This window comes from Panthera leo, chromosome F3 (genome assembly GCF_018350215.1).
Source record: "Panthera leo isolate Ple1 chromosome F3, P.leo_Ple1_pat1.1, whole genome shotgun sequence".
Classification (NCBI taxonomy): Eukaryota; Metazoa; Chordata; class Mammalia; order Carnivora; family Felidae; genus Panthera; species Panthera leo.
This window is the reverse complement of record NC_056696.1, coordinates 39,112,003-39,130,451: the sequence shown is the minus strand read 5'-3', so window position 1 is coordinate 39,130,451 and position 18,449 is coordinate 39,112,003. Positions and strand designations below refer to the sequence as shown.

At 43.2% G+C, this 18,449-nt stretch overlaps 1 protein-coding gene across 3 annotated transcripts in view; it reads right to left on the bottom strand.

The window, feature by feature from the left end:
* Window positions 1-18,216, bottom strand: part of NR5A2 (nuclear receptor subfamily 5 group A member 2) — a 125,297-nt gene extending 107,081 nt beyond the window's left edge. Inside the window, exons 1-4 of one of the 3 annotated variants that reach the window (XM_042925702.1) lie at window positions 18,020-18,216; window positions 13,793-13,911; window positions 12,106-12,247; window positions 9,187-9,833 (exon numbers count right to left, since the gene is read on the bottom strand). In XM_042925702.1, coding sequence (XP_042781636.1) covers window positions 9,187-9,833; window positions 12,106-12,247; window positions 13,793-13,911; window positions 18,020-18,101 — 990 coding nt within the window. In that variant the 5' untranslated portion in view covers window positions 18,102-18,216. Of the gene's footprint in view, window positions 1-9,186; window positions 9,834-12,105; window positions 12,248-13,792; window positions 13,912-14,930; window positions 15,054-18,019 lie in introns of those variants that run through there. The other 2 variants (XM_042925701.1, XM_042925704.1) reach the window with 2 other exon arrangements.
* Window positions 18,217-18,449: the final 233 nt, after the last annotated feature.

Sequence of the window (18,449 nt, the reverse complement as noted above, 5' to 3'; positions counted from 1 at the left end):
AATAAAAAAATAAAAAATAAACTGGGAGCATGAGTGGGCTCTAGCCTGTCACTGCTTCATTCTGCCGCCTCTATACTGCCGCCTCCAGTTACAGTCAGGTTTAGAGGCTCTGGAGTGGGACTCTTCAACCAATGGCAACCATGACCCCCTTCTGATGCTAACTTACTGAACTGTTCAGTACTTTCCATTCCTACAGTGTCCTCATCTAATTAAAAAAAAGACAGAATTTGCACATCCTTGGGCCAATTTAAGATAAAGCAGGTTGAGGGTAACAGAGGTCCTTTAAGATCTATTGTAATGTACACAGATATGGGCACAATGATAATGGCTACGATTATAAAGTACTTTACAGTTTACCAAAGACTTCCGTATACATTTTTTGTTTTAATGACAGCACTACCACTACTATTAATTATGTGACTCGGGGAAGTCAGTAGATGTCTCTAGGTCTTAGTATCATCTGCACACAGGTAATAATAAAGCCTACTGCACAGGGATCAATTAGTGTTAAATGAGATAACACATGTAAAGTGTTATCACTCTTTACACATGTAAAGTGTAACAATTGTCTGACTCATAGTAAAGCTCAACAAATGGCAGCTATTATTATCAACCATTGTCCAAACTCCGTAGTCAAGGAAAACTGGAAGTGTTTGTCTGTGACCTTGAGTCTTCTCTAAACTCTCACCTGTTAATGTTATCCCTCGCCTTACATGTAAACTACCTCTCAAGGTTTTTTTCATGTCTTTGTTTTTTTTCCCCATCTTTCTCATTCCTGCCTCCTGGAAACCAAACTGATTCAAGTATCTTGGTTAATTTTGCTGGTACTAACAGATTAGTAGACTGAAAGGACTGGTTGGTTAAAAAAGAAGGTAGCAAATTTTTAGTAATCAAGTAACTCAGTGTCTCTATGGGCTATTATGATCCCTAGCATGAGAAGGGGTGGATGGATAGATATATCCTCTGGAAAGAACATGTTATGTGATGGCAATGGTCCAAGTCTTTACTCAGACTCTCTCACCAAAGGGAGACCTTATACTATGCTCACTTCAGAGGGCTTTCTAAGGGATCAAACCAGAAAATGGCCTGAAAGCACCCAGTACTATAGCAAGCAAATAACGAGCACCCAATAAAAGGGACTTCTCTTCCCCTTCACCATCTGACCTTGAGCACAGCAAGGAAAATGTTGATTTTCTTCCTATTCTCATTGTTCATTTTTAGACACCTGACAATGGTCAAGCCAGTTAAACATGGATTTCTTGGGTGTGGCTGGCTATTCTCATGCTCTCCCCATGATTCTAGTAGATAACAAAAAGATTAATAGGAACAGGAAGCTTATCGGTGTGTGAACAAGCAAACCCAGTATGAAGCTATGATCATCACTACTAACACTCCTACCAAATATCCTGGCTTCCCATGGAGGATATGTTTGCATGGAAACCACCACACTGAAACCAAGCTTCAGGAAGTTAGAGTCTAAACTGAGTCTGTAGTTCTAAATGCATACTCACAGAATAAAGCAAAAGTTAATACTTCTAAAAAGTAAGTAAGTGCAGGGTGTCTCGGTGGCTCAGTCAGTTAAGCATCTGACTTTGGCTCAGGTTATGATCTTGTGGTTTGTGAGTTCGAGCCTGACATGGGGCTGTGTGCTGTCAGCACAAAGCCCAATTCAGATCCTCTGTCCCCCACCCCCCACCCCGCCCCTCCCTGGTTCATTCTCTCTCTCTCTCTCTCTCTCTCCCTGTTTCTCAAAATAAATTAATAAATAAACGTTAAGAAGTAACTACAAACTGAGGTGCCCGGCTGGCTCGGTCAATAGAACATGCAACTCTTGATCTCAAGGTTGTGAGTTTGAGCCCCATGTTGGGTGTAGAGCTTACTTAAAAAAAAAAAAGTAACTGCAAACTATGAGGACAAAAACAAGGGTTGACAGGAGCTGGGTAGAGAGAGGCCTTGACTATGACAAAGAGCACAGGAGAATTTGGGGAAGTGATTTATATTTGACTGTCCACTAAAGAGCGAGTTTAGGGAATATAAATTATACCTTAATAAAAAGAACTAGCACATAGCAGTTTCAGGGTGCCTGGTGCACTTTCTTGACATCCTTGTCAAGAACAGAGAAGGTAAAGACTACATGTTTTCACAGTCAGGTGGGCATTGTCAGCTGCCCACCAAAGAACTAGCCATAGGAATAACAGGTATTGACTGAGAAGAGTGGTTTCATCCAGTGGGTAGTGAAGAAGAAAGATTAAAGTCCTGGATTCCTTAACTGATAATAGACATGTATACAGTTGCACGGGCATAAGCAAGTAAGCTTAGAATAATACAAATCTTAATACCCTCAGCCAAACCAGAGGCTTCCTTTCTAAGTCTACCTGGAAGAAATCATGGAAGCAGATGTCTGACACCTGAAGAGACCTGACAGACCATCGAGTCAAACCTGCCAATTCCAATATTCTCTCCAAATTCACAAGTTCAGAAGAAAACTTCCATGCCCACCTCTGGTGGAAGAAAAGTTAGTTTTCCCATTTCTACCTAAGTAGGACAGATTTCTTTCATTCCGACATCTTTTGAAGAGTAAGTAAGATGGTGATAAATGTTTTCATTCTCCTTCAGTTAGAAAAATCTCTCTCCTCTTGAGTGGGAATCACTTTGAAGTTTGTTTCCTGCATATCATCTCCTCCCAGGAGTAACCACTTGGCATCCAGAGGAATGAAAAGACAGTGCGTGTGAAGTGACTAACTGTAACTCTGGGAAGCCACAAGAGCAAGTGAGGAGGTGGGAAGGGATGCTGGGATTGGACAGTAGGTGAATGTGGAAAGACCCTATGCAGGGGCTTTCTCTATGCTCCCCACCACTACCCTACATGCATATAGAAAAGGGCTAAGTAAGCTTACTAAAGAATATAGCTTAAAATTGAGGCAGATCCAATGAAATCTCAGAGTATAAACCTGTATTGGTTAGGAAAGGTGAACGAAGGCTTGGGAAAAAGGACCTAGAATGTTCAAAAGAAATAAGTAAAACTTTGCTCAGAAAGCTTCTGTCATAGACCAGAGAAAAGAGAAGGTTTAATCCTACTCTAGCCTTTGGACAAAACTGCGCTTAGAAACTGGCTTCGGCGTGGCTGAATTCCTTTGGCACAAACCCCCTGAGTCTCTGAGAACTATTTTCCACAGAAACGCCAGTTATGTGTTTCAGTCAGGATTAATTTAGAATTTTTTTTTTATTCCTACTTGTATCAGAATCATTCATCGAGGGGAAGTTCTTATATATCCATTCCCAGAATCCTCTTAAGACATCTGGTCTCATTAGAAGATCAAATAGATCCTCCAGATTCATTAGTTGTTCAACAAAGTGGGAATTATTTTCTCACTGCTCTTGTGTTCGTGAGATGTTTAAGACCCAGATGAGAGAAAAATAACAAAGAAAACATACTGTCTTCTTGACTCACAAAGACAGATCTTTCAGCAGCGTGAGGAGATCTTGAATTTGCTCTTAATTTTGAAAAACACAAGGAAAAAAGTCAAGATTATCGGCCATTGTAAGACAGATTCGGTTTAAAAATTAGAAAGTGCACAGGATTTAAGATATTACCTCAGAAAACACTGCTTACACTTTTATAATTACCGGCTCATCTATCACTTGATTACAACCATGTATTCTCTTTCTGCATATTTTCACAAACATACATAAAAAGTAACCCATGCTGGGGCGCCTGGGTGGCTCAGTCGGTTGAGCGTCCGACTTCGCTCGGGTCACCATCTCACAGTCCGTGAGTTCAAGCCCCGCATCAGGCTCTGTGCTGACAGCTCAGAGCCTGGAGCCTGCTTCCGATTCTGTGTCTCCCTCTCTCTTTGGCCCTCCCCCCGTTCATGCTCTGTCTCTCTCTGTCTCAAAAATAAATAAAAATGTTAAAAAAAAAAAAAAAAAAGTAACCCATGCTGAATATGCCTGGCATTGAGTAGAACACAAGATATGACTGTAGTTAACCATTTAACTGCTGAGCACCACCCGTATGTGGTTGCTGACCCAGATTCTCCCAGACAGTATACTATGTGTAGAGGGTAAGGTATTAAAGGATGCTCCGGACACGCTTTCAAGGCTCTGAAGTGCTAGCTGGTAGATCTACTCTACTGAACGATACCCCCGTGGCCTGAAAGAATTATTGTAGCTTTCTAAAGTGACTCATTCACTCCCAGGAGGTTGGTTGTCTGGGCTCAGAGAAAATCTGTCTCACTGATTATTAGTGATTTAGTAATTGGACGGTAGTGATGGACTTCTGATAACCTAGAGATTTGCTTTAGCTTCACTGGCAAAGGCCTGTGTTTTCAGGGTCAAAGGTTACACTGTCTATTTGTGTGTGTGTGTGTGTGTGTGTGTGTGTGTGTTGGGGGTGGAGAGGGGGACTGTACAAAGTACTGCTTTTCTGAATCTGCCAGTCCCAGTTCTGACTGTATCATCCTGAGCAAGTCACAATTCCACTCCTGCCTCAGTTTCCTCATATGTAAAAGCAGGAGGTGGGTCAAATGATCACCATGTCTTCAAACTGGAAAATCTGGTTTCTAGGCATGGCATCTCTTTTGATGCACATGTGTTGTTTTGAAAGCTGCTAGTTTTGTTTGTTTGTTTGCTTTTTACTTTTGTTTTTTAATGTTGACTTATTTTTTTTTTTTTTAATTTTTTTTTTCCAACATTTTTTATTTATTTTTGGGACAGAGAGAGACAGAGCATGAACGGGGGAGGGGCAGAGAGAGAGGGAGACACAGAATCGGAAACAGGCTCCAGGCTCCGAGCCATCAGCCCAGAGCCTGACGCGGGGCTCGAACTCACGGACCGCGAGATCGTGACCTGGCTGAAGTCGGACGCTTAACCGACTGCGCCACCCAGGCGCCCCAATGTTGACTTATTTTTGAGAGAGACAGAGACAGAATGCGAGTGGGTTGGGGCAGAGAGAGAGGGAGACGCAGAATCCGAAGGCAGGCTCCAGACTCTGAGCTGTCAGCACAGAGCCCAACGCGGGGCTCGAACTCACAAACCGTGAGATCATGACCTGAGCTGAAGTCAGACGCCCAACCGACTGAGCCACCCAGGCACCCTGAAAGCTACTAGTTTTGTAATAATGATTTTGTCTTTCTCACACCAGTATCTTGGATTAGAATTAGAATTGTCCCTTACAGGTGTAGAGAAAACAAACAGCTCACTTACGTTTCCTCTATCTCCTCTTCCCTAATCATCTTCCAGCTGTGAAAATGCACACTTTCTATGAGTATACTGTCCTTTTTTCTTTCTTTCTTTCTTTTGCTGTTTGTGTCCTATTTCATTAACTGTGATGTTGGGAGTTGTAATTTCCTTTCTCATGACGATACTTTGAATAGGACCCAGAATATCTTTTTTGCACCTTGTAGACACGTAGAAAAGCAGAACAACCCACCAAATCTCCTCTGGCCCCTCTGTTCTCTTAAATAGTAAACAAATGAAATCTGTATTCCTTCCTTTTATACATGGTGGAGAGTGTAACTTGTCCTGGGAGACTGAGCCAGGGGGTCATTTGCAAAATTGCCTTATTATGCTATTACTTTCTGGGAACAAATAAGTGACTTTTCGTCTTGGGATTGTAGAGATACAAGCAATCTGCCCTATTAGTATATCACTTGATGGGTAATTTGCTGTGTTAACAAGAAAAAAAAAAAGACAAAGGTTTAAAGGGGAGCATTCATCTTCCCAAATGATATTTAAAAATCACAACTTTTGCAGGAAGATAGGGTTTTGCAAACTATAACTTCAGTGGCCTTTCTTTTTTAATAGATATTTTTGAAACTGTCTTATCATAAAATCTTTGAGAGGAAATTATAAGTTTCAGAGATGTCTTGGAGGCCATGCCAGGGGAAAGAGGCTTTTTTCTGGACTTGTTCTTAGCAATGCCAGGTAGGCAATGCCCAGTGGATGGTCCACAAAACCTTCCCCAGAGCAACATTTCTTGAACTGCAGATCATGCCTCATTAGTGGGTCATGCAATCAATTCAGTGGCTGATGACCGGAAATTTTTGAAAACATGAAGCAAATTAGACTGAAGCAGAATACAATAAAAAACATCAGAGCGCATGGCATGGAGAAGTTCGTATAATGTCTAGTGAAAACTTTAGTTTGTTTTGTGTGTGTGTGTGTGTGTGTGTGTATGTATGTGTATGAGAGAGAAAGAGAGAGAGGGAGAGAGAGATCTGTTTTGGTACACCAAGTTCCAGTGTAAAATACATTCTTACTACAGGTCACAGTTTAAAAACTTGTATTTCTAGGGGCACCAGGGTGGCTCAGTCGGTTAAGTGTCCAACTCCTGATCTTAGCTCAGGTCAGGATCTCACAGTTTGAGGGTTCAGGCCCCGCATCGGGCTCTGTGCTGATGGTACAAAGTCTGCTTGGGATTCTGTCTCTCCTCCTCTACCCCTACCCCACTTGTGCTCACTCTCTCTCTCTCTCTCAAAGTAAAGACATACACCACAATACACATGTTTCAATGTGGGCTCCCAACAACTTACTTATTTGTGACAAGGTAAATTTATAAATGAAAAGAATACAAATTCTTCTGAATGTGAATAGTTACCTTCCAACTCTATATTTCAACTGCCCCTAAGTTATTCTGAATTCTACTTTTCTGTCTCTGAAAAATACTTCTATTGAATCACTTTTCCACATCAGCCCAAGGCAAACTGGAAAGTGGGTCAAATTTGTCTTCCTCTCATGGGGGTGCTTCCTACCTCTTTTCCTGGGGCGCCCCCACCAATGTTTGTACTTTCTTTCCCTTTCCTTTTTTCAAAGCATCTTCTCATGAAAGACTGATAAATGCATCAAACAGTATAAATGACTGATGATGCTTTACTATAACTCCATTCCCAAAGGTATTTATATTTTAGCCAAATATGAGACCTCACACCCTATAAAAGAATCTTGTAGAATTTAGCTGCAGGGCAAGGAAAAGAGAAATGTGGAGAGGAAGAGTGCTTTCGTAGCACCCTTCAGGTCCTAACTGTGGCTGGCGCTATTCCCTTCCAATGTCTCCTTTTTGACACGTAAATGATATGCATGATTTCTTTCCCCGGAGATTTGGGAACTACAACTTCAGCTGCTTTTCTTTTTTTAATAGATATTTGAAACTGCTTATCATAAAATCTTTGAGAGGAACTATTTTATGTTACTCGACTTTGTATTCATCTTACACCCACCTTACCGCCTGGCAAATTTTACATCTTTAATTAGTAGTAGTTATGACTGTGTATTATGTAATGACACTACTTTCTAACACATGTGGTAACATTGTTTCCCAATGTCAAATTAGGAAGAAAGCACAAATGCATGTTTTTATGCTGAATATGAGATGGTGTCATGTAAAACTGACACACACTTATCACAAAACCACAATAACAATTTTTAAATTACACTAATAATTTATTGAGTATAAAATATATGCTAGGCTCCCAGTACTAAGTATTTTGCCCACATAGTCTCACTTATTCCTTGCAAAACCTCTTCAATGAAAATACTGTCATTCCCTGTATACCCCCTGCACCATAAACAGCACATGTACAATTTTACAGATGAGAAAACTAAGGCTCGGAGATTGACATCCTGCCTATCAAGACACAGTTACTGAGTAGCAAAGAAAGCCATGACCCAAAGCTAGTCCACCTGCCTGCAAGGTCAGTTTTGCTTTCCTCGCTTTTACATTCACCTAAAATTGTCCTTTTCATTTTCATTTCAAATACCTTACCTGTCGACTGAAGGACAAAGCTATGAATGTAAAAACACCATGAAGTTTCCTTTGTTTGTTTTTGTTTTTAATGAAAAGCACTTTGATTACCACAAGGTGGTTACATACTCGGAAAACATCTGGCCTGACGAGCTAGCTCAATACTTTCTGCTCGTCGTCTCTGCAGTCTAGTATCTATCTCCACCTTCAAGCCATCTTTAAATGGAAAGATAAAGGACAAGAGAGTAAAGAGCTGGACAGGTGGACAGTCTCAACAGCATTGTGGTAGCATTCTACCAACTTGTTTGGATCTGTTCAGAAAACTTTTGTTTCCCTGTACAAATCACAGTGCTTAAGGACATCTGCTATGAAAAGCACCATCTTCCATTTGCACACAGCTTCCATATTCCCTAGTCCGTCTACACAGACAGTTTTTAATGGCCACCCTTTACATTAAAGGTCTGCTTTGTACTGTCCTCCTCAAGAGTTTTAAATCTCCTCCAAAAGTCCTAGGTGATCAGAGGCCACAGATGTCTAGCAGCCTCATCTACTCCCGTGACAGTAAAAGAAAGAAATTGGTTTTGTAACAGATACACTGAGAAATCAAATCCAGGATTCACTTCTGTTCTTAGAACAGAGAATGAAACCACTGACGACCATGTGTGCTATGGGAGGTACTCTTAGATTCCAAACTTCTATAGCACTTTCCCATATTAATTCAGTCTTAAGTTTCAGGAAATAAAATAATTATGTAGTTAAACAGAGATCCTTATACAAACAAGTACCGTGTTTACAATGTAGCAATCCATTAAAATCAAAGAGAGGCATAGATTATGAGAACTAAAACCTGAGCCAAGTAGACTAGCACTCACCATTTGCCCAATCCCCATCCAATGACAGTAAACATCCTATTGGAATCTGCTCAGAAAACAAAGGCTTTACCCACCTAATGTCAAGGTAAACAGGTAGTAAAAACCCATTTTACACTACTAACTGGTGGTATCATTTTCACTCTTTAGGGTCTAAACACAACTAAATTTTGGTATTTTTTTCTTTTAAATTGGCACCAATATACTACAGCTTTTTTTACTTGATAATTTTTAAGAAGTTCACTAGGTACTGGTTCACGTTGTCTTAAATTTTATAGCCATAAACCATCTGAGTTAGAGGGAATAAAGACATTCTACTATTCAGGGAAAAAAAAAAAATTTCCTATAGTTTACATGAAATGCCATCCCCCTAGACTAAGAGCTACATAGAATAAAAGCCCCATAAACTTAAGCTGTGATAGTCCTGAAATCAAGGTCATAAGATTCTTCTACTCTGTAAATCATACAAAGAAGAAAAGTAAGGAAAAAGTATGTTCAGCACCACGAATATATTAATTAGGAACAGAGTTAGGTCTCTCTTGAAAGGGCTGTAAGCTGTAATAGCTGATGACATACCTTAAGTTCTCTGAAGAAGATACTACTCCTGGCCCACTCAACAATGGAGAAGAGGGTTTGATCAGCCATTTTGCACATAAGCCCAAACGTGCTCAGCTTTTCATGCTTGCTTCGATTAGCTTGCTCTTGCTGCAAATAGGCCATGATTTTGGCCTGGACTTGAGGCTCATCTGGCTCACACTTCAGAAGTTCCAGTATCAGATGTGGGATGCTTGCCGGGGAGCTTGTCTGGTAACTATCCATATAGGAATAGCCCATGATCGACTCCGGTGAGCTGGTGTAGGGGTCTGGATACTCAGACTTGATGGCCCGGCTAGGAAAGTGACTGTATGTTTGGTAACCTTGCAGGCTGCCATGAGGTGGCATTGTCATGCTAATGGGGGAGGTTACAAAGGGACTTCTGTCATAGTCTGTGGGAGGCAAGGCAGCGTGGTTCAGAGGTAGGCCTTTGGAGGCAGAATGGATGTTCTGAATTGCAGAAGAGATGGTGAGCTCAGAGGGCATTGCTTGGATCACCTGAGACATGGCTTCTAGCTTAAGTCCATTGGCTCGGATGAGGGCTTTTTTCTGTTGCTTTAGGGCCCTGTCTCTCTTGTACATTGGCCCAAATTTATTCCTTCCCCCGCGCATTCGGTCAGCCCTTACCGCTGTAGGGAAATAAAAAAAAAAAAAAAGGAGTAAGGGTATAAATAAGATGGAAATTATTATCATTCTCTGGATCTCCAGATATCTAGAAATGTTGAAAATTGTCCAGAAGTGTTATGTGTGTGGTTGTTTCACACCATACCTCTCAAAGGTTCCCCCCCAAAACCGTGTCTTCCTTATTTATGAATTCTCTCCTCTAAGTGTTTGTCATCAAAAAAAATATTTTGGATACCTGGGAACCCATTACTATTAACGCTTTGGTGGACTGAAAAGATTTCATAAGTTTTGCTACACACAGGGGATCCTTCAGATTGCTAAGAAAGAGTATTGTGCCTGTTGTGTCAGAATTCTCTTTACAGAAACCCAAACTGCTAAGAGGAAAAACTAAAAAATCAAATAACCCATTTCTGGATTAAATTGTGAATGTTTTCCCTTAGAATATCTTCCTCCCTCAAAGCCATTTTGACTAATTTGCTGCAAAAGGATTGGGTACATGCTCTTCCTGGAAAATCATTTTCACCTGGACTTGATGAGCACACATCAGATAACCACCAGTTATTGTTTTTAATTTAGGCAGAACTGGACATAATTAAAGCAAATTCATTTCAGAAGCTGTCAAGACAGTCCACCATCACAGTGCTGTGTGGAGTCTGGGACCACGTCTAATAAGTGAGTTAGCAGTTCTCTCCAAGCCCATAGTGGCCAATGGCAATTAGACAGAAACCAGCGACCTCTGACAGCTTCTGACATGTTGAAATTGCTGGAGGTTAAGTTTTTGAGCTTTTTATCTTAGGATTAGTATGGCATTAAAAATTTATTGTGAATGCAAGGTATCCAGAATATTGCACAAGATAACAGAGAGTTTTTCATCTGGGTGATAATTTATTGAATATTCAACTATTTCACATCACTGTTAAAGAAGTAGACCTCAGCCCCACAAGTGACTTACAGTTAATAAAGCACACTTTTTAAGGTAAAGAAATGCAACTTTTTCCTTTCATTAAAAAAAGAAGAAATCAAATGATATCATATGAAATCACAACATTTGATTTTTGACATTTTATCTTTTGAGTCTCATACTAGAGTAAACATCTCCCACAGTATTTTGCTGTCTGGAAAATAATAACGTGATTGGTAATAAAGAAATGAATGAGCATTTCTTTCTCGATCTCTTTCCCAATCTCTTCTTAAAAACAATACAGAGTTAACAGTTCTCATGATAACCAAAGTGGCTACTTCTATTGGGAAGGAATCTGTTAGCGATTCAGAAGATGTATTTGAAATCTTTTGAATATTTCTATCAAGTGTGAGTGCCACATAACAGAAAAACTCCAAACAAAAGTAGCCTGTGCCTCCCTGATCAAATAAAATGCATTCTTGTATCTGGCACTGAACAGTGACCGGCATGCCTTATTATTACTTTCTTTGCACTGTAGTTAATCTGTGGACAGTCAGTAGGCTGGAGGCTGAAAAACAGCAACACACCATGAGAGTCCATGCACCAAATTATTTACAGTGGTCACACATTAACTTTACTCCCTGCCAATCTGTGCATTGTAAGTACCAGGTTCTACTCTTTCGACATAGTTTAACATGGCTTTTGGGGAACCACTCTCTTTCTTGTTCCTGTCAAACCAATGCTACTGATTTAACAGTTCATCATTTTTCACGTTTCCTACTCTCCACCTTCATTTTGCAGACTTGATCGTTATCTTACAAAAAAGAAAAAAGAAAAAGGAACGTGTTTTCCTACACCATCAAAACTTGCACTCTCTATGAGCAACTCCATTTCACAGTTAAATTAGCTTTGACTCCTGCTCAGGAGTCACGAAGTTAATAGTAACAATTATGACAATTAAACAATTTAAAAGATTAAAATCAGGCTTTTACTAAGTTATCCTGACTTGAAAACTGACAATACATTTTTTTTAATTTTTGCAAATTTTAAAATTTGTTCTCATTTCAATCACAGTCCTGTTTTCATCTCACCTGGCCTCTTTAGTGTCAGGTGCATCTGCTCCCCAAACTAAAAATGAAAAGAAAAGGGGGGGCGGGGGGACTCCAAGACTGAAATTTTTTCCTGGTAGATTTCACCAGTATTTAAATGAGACTTGGACTGTTCTGCTGATAAAACATAAAAAGATCTTACATTATTGTCCATGGTGTTAGAAGACTAGGAGAGTAATGTTACCATATTATAAGTACAATGTTACTTTAAATCTTATGTCCTTGGAGAGTTTTAACAGGCAATAGTAGTCTTTAGAAGAAACTTACCTTCTAGCTTCATTCCAACACTTAGACATTTTTGAAATCGACAGTAAGGACAACGCTTTCTCTGTGTTTTATCAATTTGGCAGTTCTGGTTTTCTATACATGTGTACCTTTTATTATTTTGGACTGTTCGCTTAAAAAACCCCTATAAGACAGAGAAAATAGTGAGGCACAGTATAAATCTAACACCCGTCTCGTCCATTGTTTCATTTTAAGGAAATCACCAATAAATCTTTTCATTGAACCAATGAGCCTTTCCGTGGTTCTGTGGTTTGTTCTACATTTTAACAAGATCAACCCTCCAAAATGGTGCTGGGCCAAAGTGGAGATTTTTCTGGCACTAAAGTTATATTCCTAGAATAACATCAAATCTTGGGGAGATTTGGATATACACCATTTAATCTCGACAGACGGAGAAAAATACATTCCACATTGACCAGTAATTTCAAAAAAAATCTGTTTTCTTATTAACCTCATATTCCAGATAAGGTACTCATGGAGCTCTGCACCGTTTGTAAGCAGCCTGATAGATTTTAGTGGCAAATTATTATAAAATACCATTGGAAAAACTGAACAGCAAAACACCCCAGATTTTTTTTTTTTTTTTTTTTTTTTACAAATGTCAGCACTAGACTGTCGAGAGCAAGAGGATTTAAACAGTAAAATGGGAAAATGTTCATAATTCCATTGAAATACATTCAAGTTGGGGAACTGTGTAATAAAAAAAAAAGTGAAACTGATGGAAAAGAAAAAATGTATAGCAGAGAGCTGAATTTTAGCACAGTGTGCTTTTCTTCTATTTCACCCAAAAGAATTCATCAAAACAAATTTTGTAGCTTTATAATATAATAACAGCTTTACTAGGATGGTATACTCTTTATGTTTATCTTACTAGCTATAAAGTGGAACAATCTTACTTTGTTAGAGAGAATGAAGGGATTTTCCTGGCAGTGGTTTAAGTATTTGTACTAAGCTTTCTACTTTAAAAAATGTTGAGAAACAGCAAATAGTATCAAATGGACTGGGACTACATCAAAAAGGTCTGGGAGAAATTCTTGATGTATGGTTGATAGTAATAGGAAAAATTTAGTACATTTTAGACATTAAAACTTCTTGCATTTAAATAGGTCATATGACTTATTTATGAATGCCATTATACTATAAACTGAGATGTGCTTTCTTATCCTTTATGATATAAATCTTTTAAAAAATCTTCAAAATTGTTTTTGGAATAAATCAGGATGAAATCATGCAGTTGAGAATTTAGACTTTTATCTGTGGATAAAAAAATGTTTTAGACTTGCAGCATAGAATACTCTGAAGTTAAAATATATTTGGGAAATACTTTGTCATGTTCCCTCTCAAGAACAACGATGCTTTAAATATATATAAGTCAAGCAAAATCAATATTTAGGACTGTTAGAAGTCTTTCTACAGATACATCACTTTACTACAATAAAATATTTTAAAGCCATGAGACGGGCAAAGTTTTCTAAACAGCATAAATTTTTTTTGCCTTTGGAATTAAATCAAACACATATTTCAAAGAATCATCTCCCTAGGACTAACTCTTTCTCTCATTTTTAATTGAGTCTATAGAAGACAGCCTCCATTTAGCTTTAAAAAGTAATCCAATGGTTTTTTTTGGATTTAAACATTATATTTATCAGGTAGCAAAGTGGAGGCAAACCTTGCAGCTTTCACAGGTGAGGAGCCCATAATGGTATCCAGATACTTTGTCTCCACACACCGGACAGAGTTCTTCAAGATCTTCATCATAAGAGTAATTCACCATTTTAAACTGAGACACTGAAACAAGAAAAAGAAATGTGTATACATATCTAATTAATTTACTATGTAGGTTTTAATCCTGCAGTGAAAAGCATTTTGGTGATCAGTGGGCAAATATCACAGGTAAAATATCATATATATAATATATATATATATTATATATATGATATTTTATCTTGCTATACTTAAAAAATAGTTGTATACAATGAAAGCAAAACATCTTTAGGACTCAACGAGCATGCACTTCCTATTTTTTTAACTTAAAAAGATTTCCAACTTCTTTTGTTAAGAATTTTAAACTGACCGCTGTTGAACCCAGAGGTCATAACTGCAAAACAGCAAATCAGAAAAGAAACATGAATTGCAGAAAGTAACCATTTAGAACTTGTTTTCAACCTTCTAAAGTTAAGATCCAAAATGTCACCTTTGCCTAAGGAAGAGAAGCAAGCTCTCGCATTCTCGCACTCTTGGAGTAAGTTTGCTGCAAGTACCCAGCGCTTATCAGGATAGCAACTGCCGATTTGCAAACACTTGACCGAGAACCTGAAGCCCCAGAAACAGCTTTCCAGCAGCAGCCCCCACTTTTAACAGCCTGCGGCTCCCTACGTTCGAATCTGTTAGACTAATTGAAACATTGAGTTACTTATCGACAGGGCTCCTGTTCTGGATACTTTAGTCTCTTCACATTCGAAAACGTCCTGTTAAAATAAAGAAGGAAAAGAGGGAGGACGCCCGGATGGGAGGGGGGAAAAAAAGAAAGAAAAGAAAAGATACACAGGAGGGTTTGGTTTCGTCCCCAAGTATTAAAGTCCTGCGATAAAACTTCACATGTTTCCGATAATCATTGCAAAATATAAACACCTTGAGATTGCCCGGTTAAAGTTAAACAGAAATCAGGCCGCGGCTACAAGCGGCTCACTGCGGGGATCGAGTAACCGCCTTCCGCCGGACTTAGCCCCTGCGAAGGCGTCATCGCAGCTAAAAGATGGATAAACTATGCACAGGAAGGACAGTGGCCAGGAGACCCCAGATGATACCTGATCTAGTCCCTTCCTGAGACTCACTCAGGGGCAGGTCTCGGAGGGCGACGCGGCGGGTATCGGTGCTAAGGGGCAGGTCCGCGCAGCCCAGCCACCAGCTGTACCCCTCCCGGGCACCTTCCTGTGAAACCCCGGGGCGCGCTGTCCTTTTCGCCCCTTGCCCAACTCTTGCTCGGCGACACACGGGCGCACAAATGCAGATTCGAGTTTAAGTTAATCAGTGGCGTTTGCAGGGGGCGGGGCGGGGTGGGGGGGAGGGAGATGGGGGAACCGACGGCCGGACAAAAGTTTCCTCTGATTTGTTTACCAAAAAGGAAAGAGAAATAGCTCCCACTGCATCCCCAAAGTTCCCGGCCACTCCATCACGATAATGTGCCCTCTTCGCCAAGGACTCGTTCTTTTCCTTTTTATCTTTTTAAAATACAGTGGGTTTTTTTGTTTTGTTTTGTTTTTTGTTTCTTTACGGATTCTGCAGGCCTCCGGAAAGGGCCGTGGGGAGGTGAGGTCACTGGCACCACTTCGAGGCTGAGGGCCGAGGACCGAGCAGCTGAGTTGAGACGTCTCTTCCCGAGACACAGAGCCCTGGCCTGGGGCTTAAACCGGAGTGAGTTAGCCAGAGTTTGGGGGTGGGGGTGGGGTCCCGGGAAAAGATGTTCGCGTAGAAGCAGGCTCCTTGAGCTCCGTGAAGTAGAAGTAGAGACGCTAAGCGCAGTCCTCCTAGTGGCGCCAACCCTAAGAGGTCCGCGCTCGGGCTTTGGGAAGCTGGGGGTTGGGGAAACTGAGGGTTTAAGTTTGTTTATAGCCCCATCTCTTCCACAACTCGTAACTATTGTCCTGCGGCGTGTTTTCGGGACGGGAAAAACTGTACTTCACCAAGTGTGTTCTTCTCTACCTCCCCTTCTCCCAAAAAAGTAAACTCTAATTTCGCACCTAAGAGGCACAGCGAGGCAACCGTTTGCAGGAGGATTCGGTGCCCACCTCGGGGATCCAACGCCAAAAGACCAGGGCTGGGAATGGGGACCCTCTTGGACAAAGACAGAGGCCTTGTGGGTAGCCAATCGCTGCTGTGCGGGACCCGGGCATCTTTCAGAGTGTCCCAGGTGCCGTACCCAAGTAGGCTTTCGGAGAACGGAATCCGTTGGGGCAAAGAAGTCCCTGTCTTTAGAAAGTAGAGAGGGCCGTGGGGCCTTGGAAAGCTAGGGCCGAAGAGAGGCACGCGGATAAATCCCTCCACAGTAAGCTGTCCCGAAACCTAGTGGCGAGTCTTTCTGGTAGGACCAGGGCGCGTCCCCGGCTGAGCCCAGAGCAAGCAAGGGAAAGGGGTCCCCATCCCCAGGGACTTCCCGCGAGGTGCAGGCCGAGTGGCATAGAGGAAGTCGTGACCTGACCCTTCCCACGATGTTTTCGAACCCAGAGCTGAGCGAGCGGCCGGCGGCTTCTGCTGAGACCTGGGCACAATGGAAGTCTAACTTTCTGCTTTGGGACAGTAGGTCGTGTCAAGAACGCCCCTCCCGAACTTTAAAAGGAATACTACAGTGGCATTTCCCTCGCATCTCCCCCGCCCCCTAAACCCTTATTCTTGCCTCCCCTACTTCTTGATCCAGCGTTTCCCTGAGCGTCTTTTCCCTAGTCTTTCAGAAACGCGCGCGCCTGAACGAGGGGCAGAAACTTTCCTTTTGGACCTAAGATCGCGGTGGCCTCACGGGCGCCCAAAGGGCACTCCCTCTCCGCAGCTAGAGGCGGAGGGTTCCGGGATCCCGGTCACGGCGCCGCGTCCCCCACGCCCCGACTTCGCGGGACTCCCAGGTACGAGCGCCAATGCCTCTTTGGGCCAACCGGGTTCCTCCAGCACCCAACCCTCAAGTTAGTCTCAGGGGCCGCAGCCCCCAGGGGACGTCCACAGCCCTTCCTGGAGGCTTGGAGAGACCCCAGCATCACCGAGAGGTAACCGACCCACAGGCACAACGCACGCGTAGCCGCCACCCGCTTTCCCCAGTCCCGGCGGGAGACGTCAGGGGCCCTGGGCCCGAGCGCGGCAGGCGCGCCGCCGATCCCGCACCGCGGCGTGCACCAACCCCAAACTCTGCTCCAACTGTGCTCCCAACACTTCCCCGGCGCTTTCAAGTTCGCTCAAGGGGATGGCAGGAAGCGTTCCGGGATCACAGGCCCGCCTGCCCGCACATCCTGCGCGCGGGAAGGGGCGAGGATGGAAGAGCACCGGTGACTTTTCCTAGCATTGTTCCCTCCCCGGCCCAGGGCAACTGCGATAAACTTCTGAAGGGCTTAATACAACCACATCTAGAGTCGCTATTTGGAATGCGGCGAAAATATAGCCAGCAGGGTTTGCTTTTTTTGTTGTTAGCAATCAAGAGGTAAGAAAACAAGCCGGGCTTCCACATTCCCAGCTCTGGGACTGTAGAAGAGGCATTAAGCTAAACCGGTGCCCCGTTCCCTCAACTAACTCGGCAATACCCGCGCAGAGGATGGGGGTGGGATAATTTGGGATTTCTTCAGTTCTGTCTGCGGTTCTGAAGTTGTCCAAATTAGAGCCAGTTCGCAGTGTCCCCCTGGGCTTTTGGGGGTGCCCAACATGCATTCTAACGCCGCTAAGACCAGCTTTCCCGGAGCCTCCTCTCTTTGTAGCTGACTTTGCTAAGCAGGGTGTTCTTCCTCCACACACGAGCATTGATTAAAGTTCCCACCGATTCCAATGACCGAGAACCCGCTCCGGTTTCCAGTGAGGCATTTCATTTCTTAGAATGATCTTATTATTCTGAAGTATCTTTAGCCTGAAGCTGCCCCCCTCGGGTTGCCATAGAGCTTGAAACCTCTCTTTTCTTAATTAGAAGCGGCCAATTAGGCATTGCTTGGAAAACCTCCGCCCCGCATTGTTCAAGAGCCATAAACTTTTATGCCTGCCCCTCGGGAGGGGGCCTGCCGCCCGCGCGCGGCCCCACAGCCCGGCAGCGACGAGCGCCCCGCAGGGCTGCTCCGGCGCCCGCGAGGGGTGGGCGGCTGAAGCCCTCAGGGCGAGCCCGGGGGCGGTGTGGCCGCGGGAACCCGAGCGCCGCGCAGCGCCTCCTTACCTTGCATGTTTTCCGGCATCTGCCCCTGTTCCCCATGCGATCGAGCCAGTCCCAGGGCTTCCGTCTCCACTTTGGGCAGCATGACAAGGCGGCCGCGGGCGGGGAGAGGGGGTCCGCGTCCGTCCGGAAGCCCAGCACCTGGACACGGGCAGCACAGATTCAACTCCGGCGGAAAGGAGGGAGGGGCGGCTGGGGTGCTGGCTCACCCACCCGCTCGCAGGAGCGTGCCTCCGCCTCCTCCGGGGCCGCGGGTCAGGACCCCTGAGCCCCGTCCAGTCTCGCAACTCCGGAGCCGACCCCAAGCTGCTGGGAGGAGATGGCGGGCTACGAGACGCGGCGAAGCCTGCGTCCGCGCGCCTGGCTTTGGCTCGGCTAGGGCGGCAGCGGCGGCGGCGGCGGCGGCGAGGGCGCAGCTGCCCGGGGCGCGGAT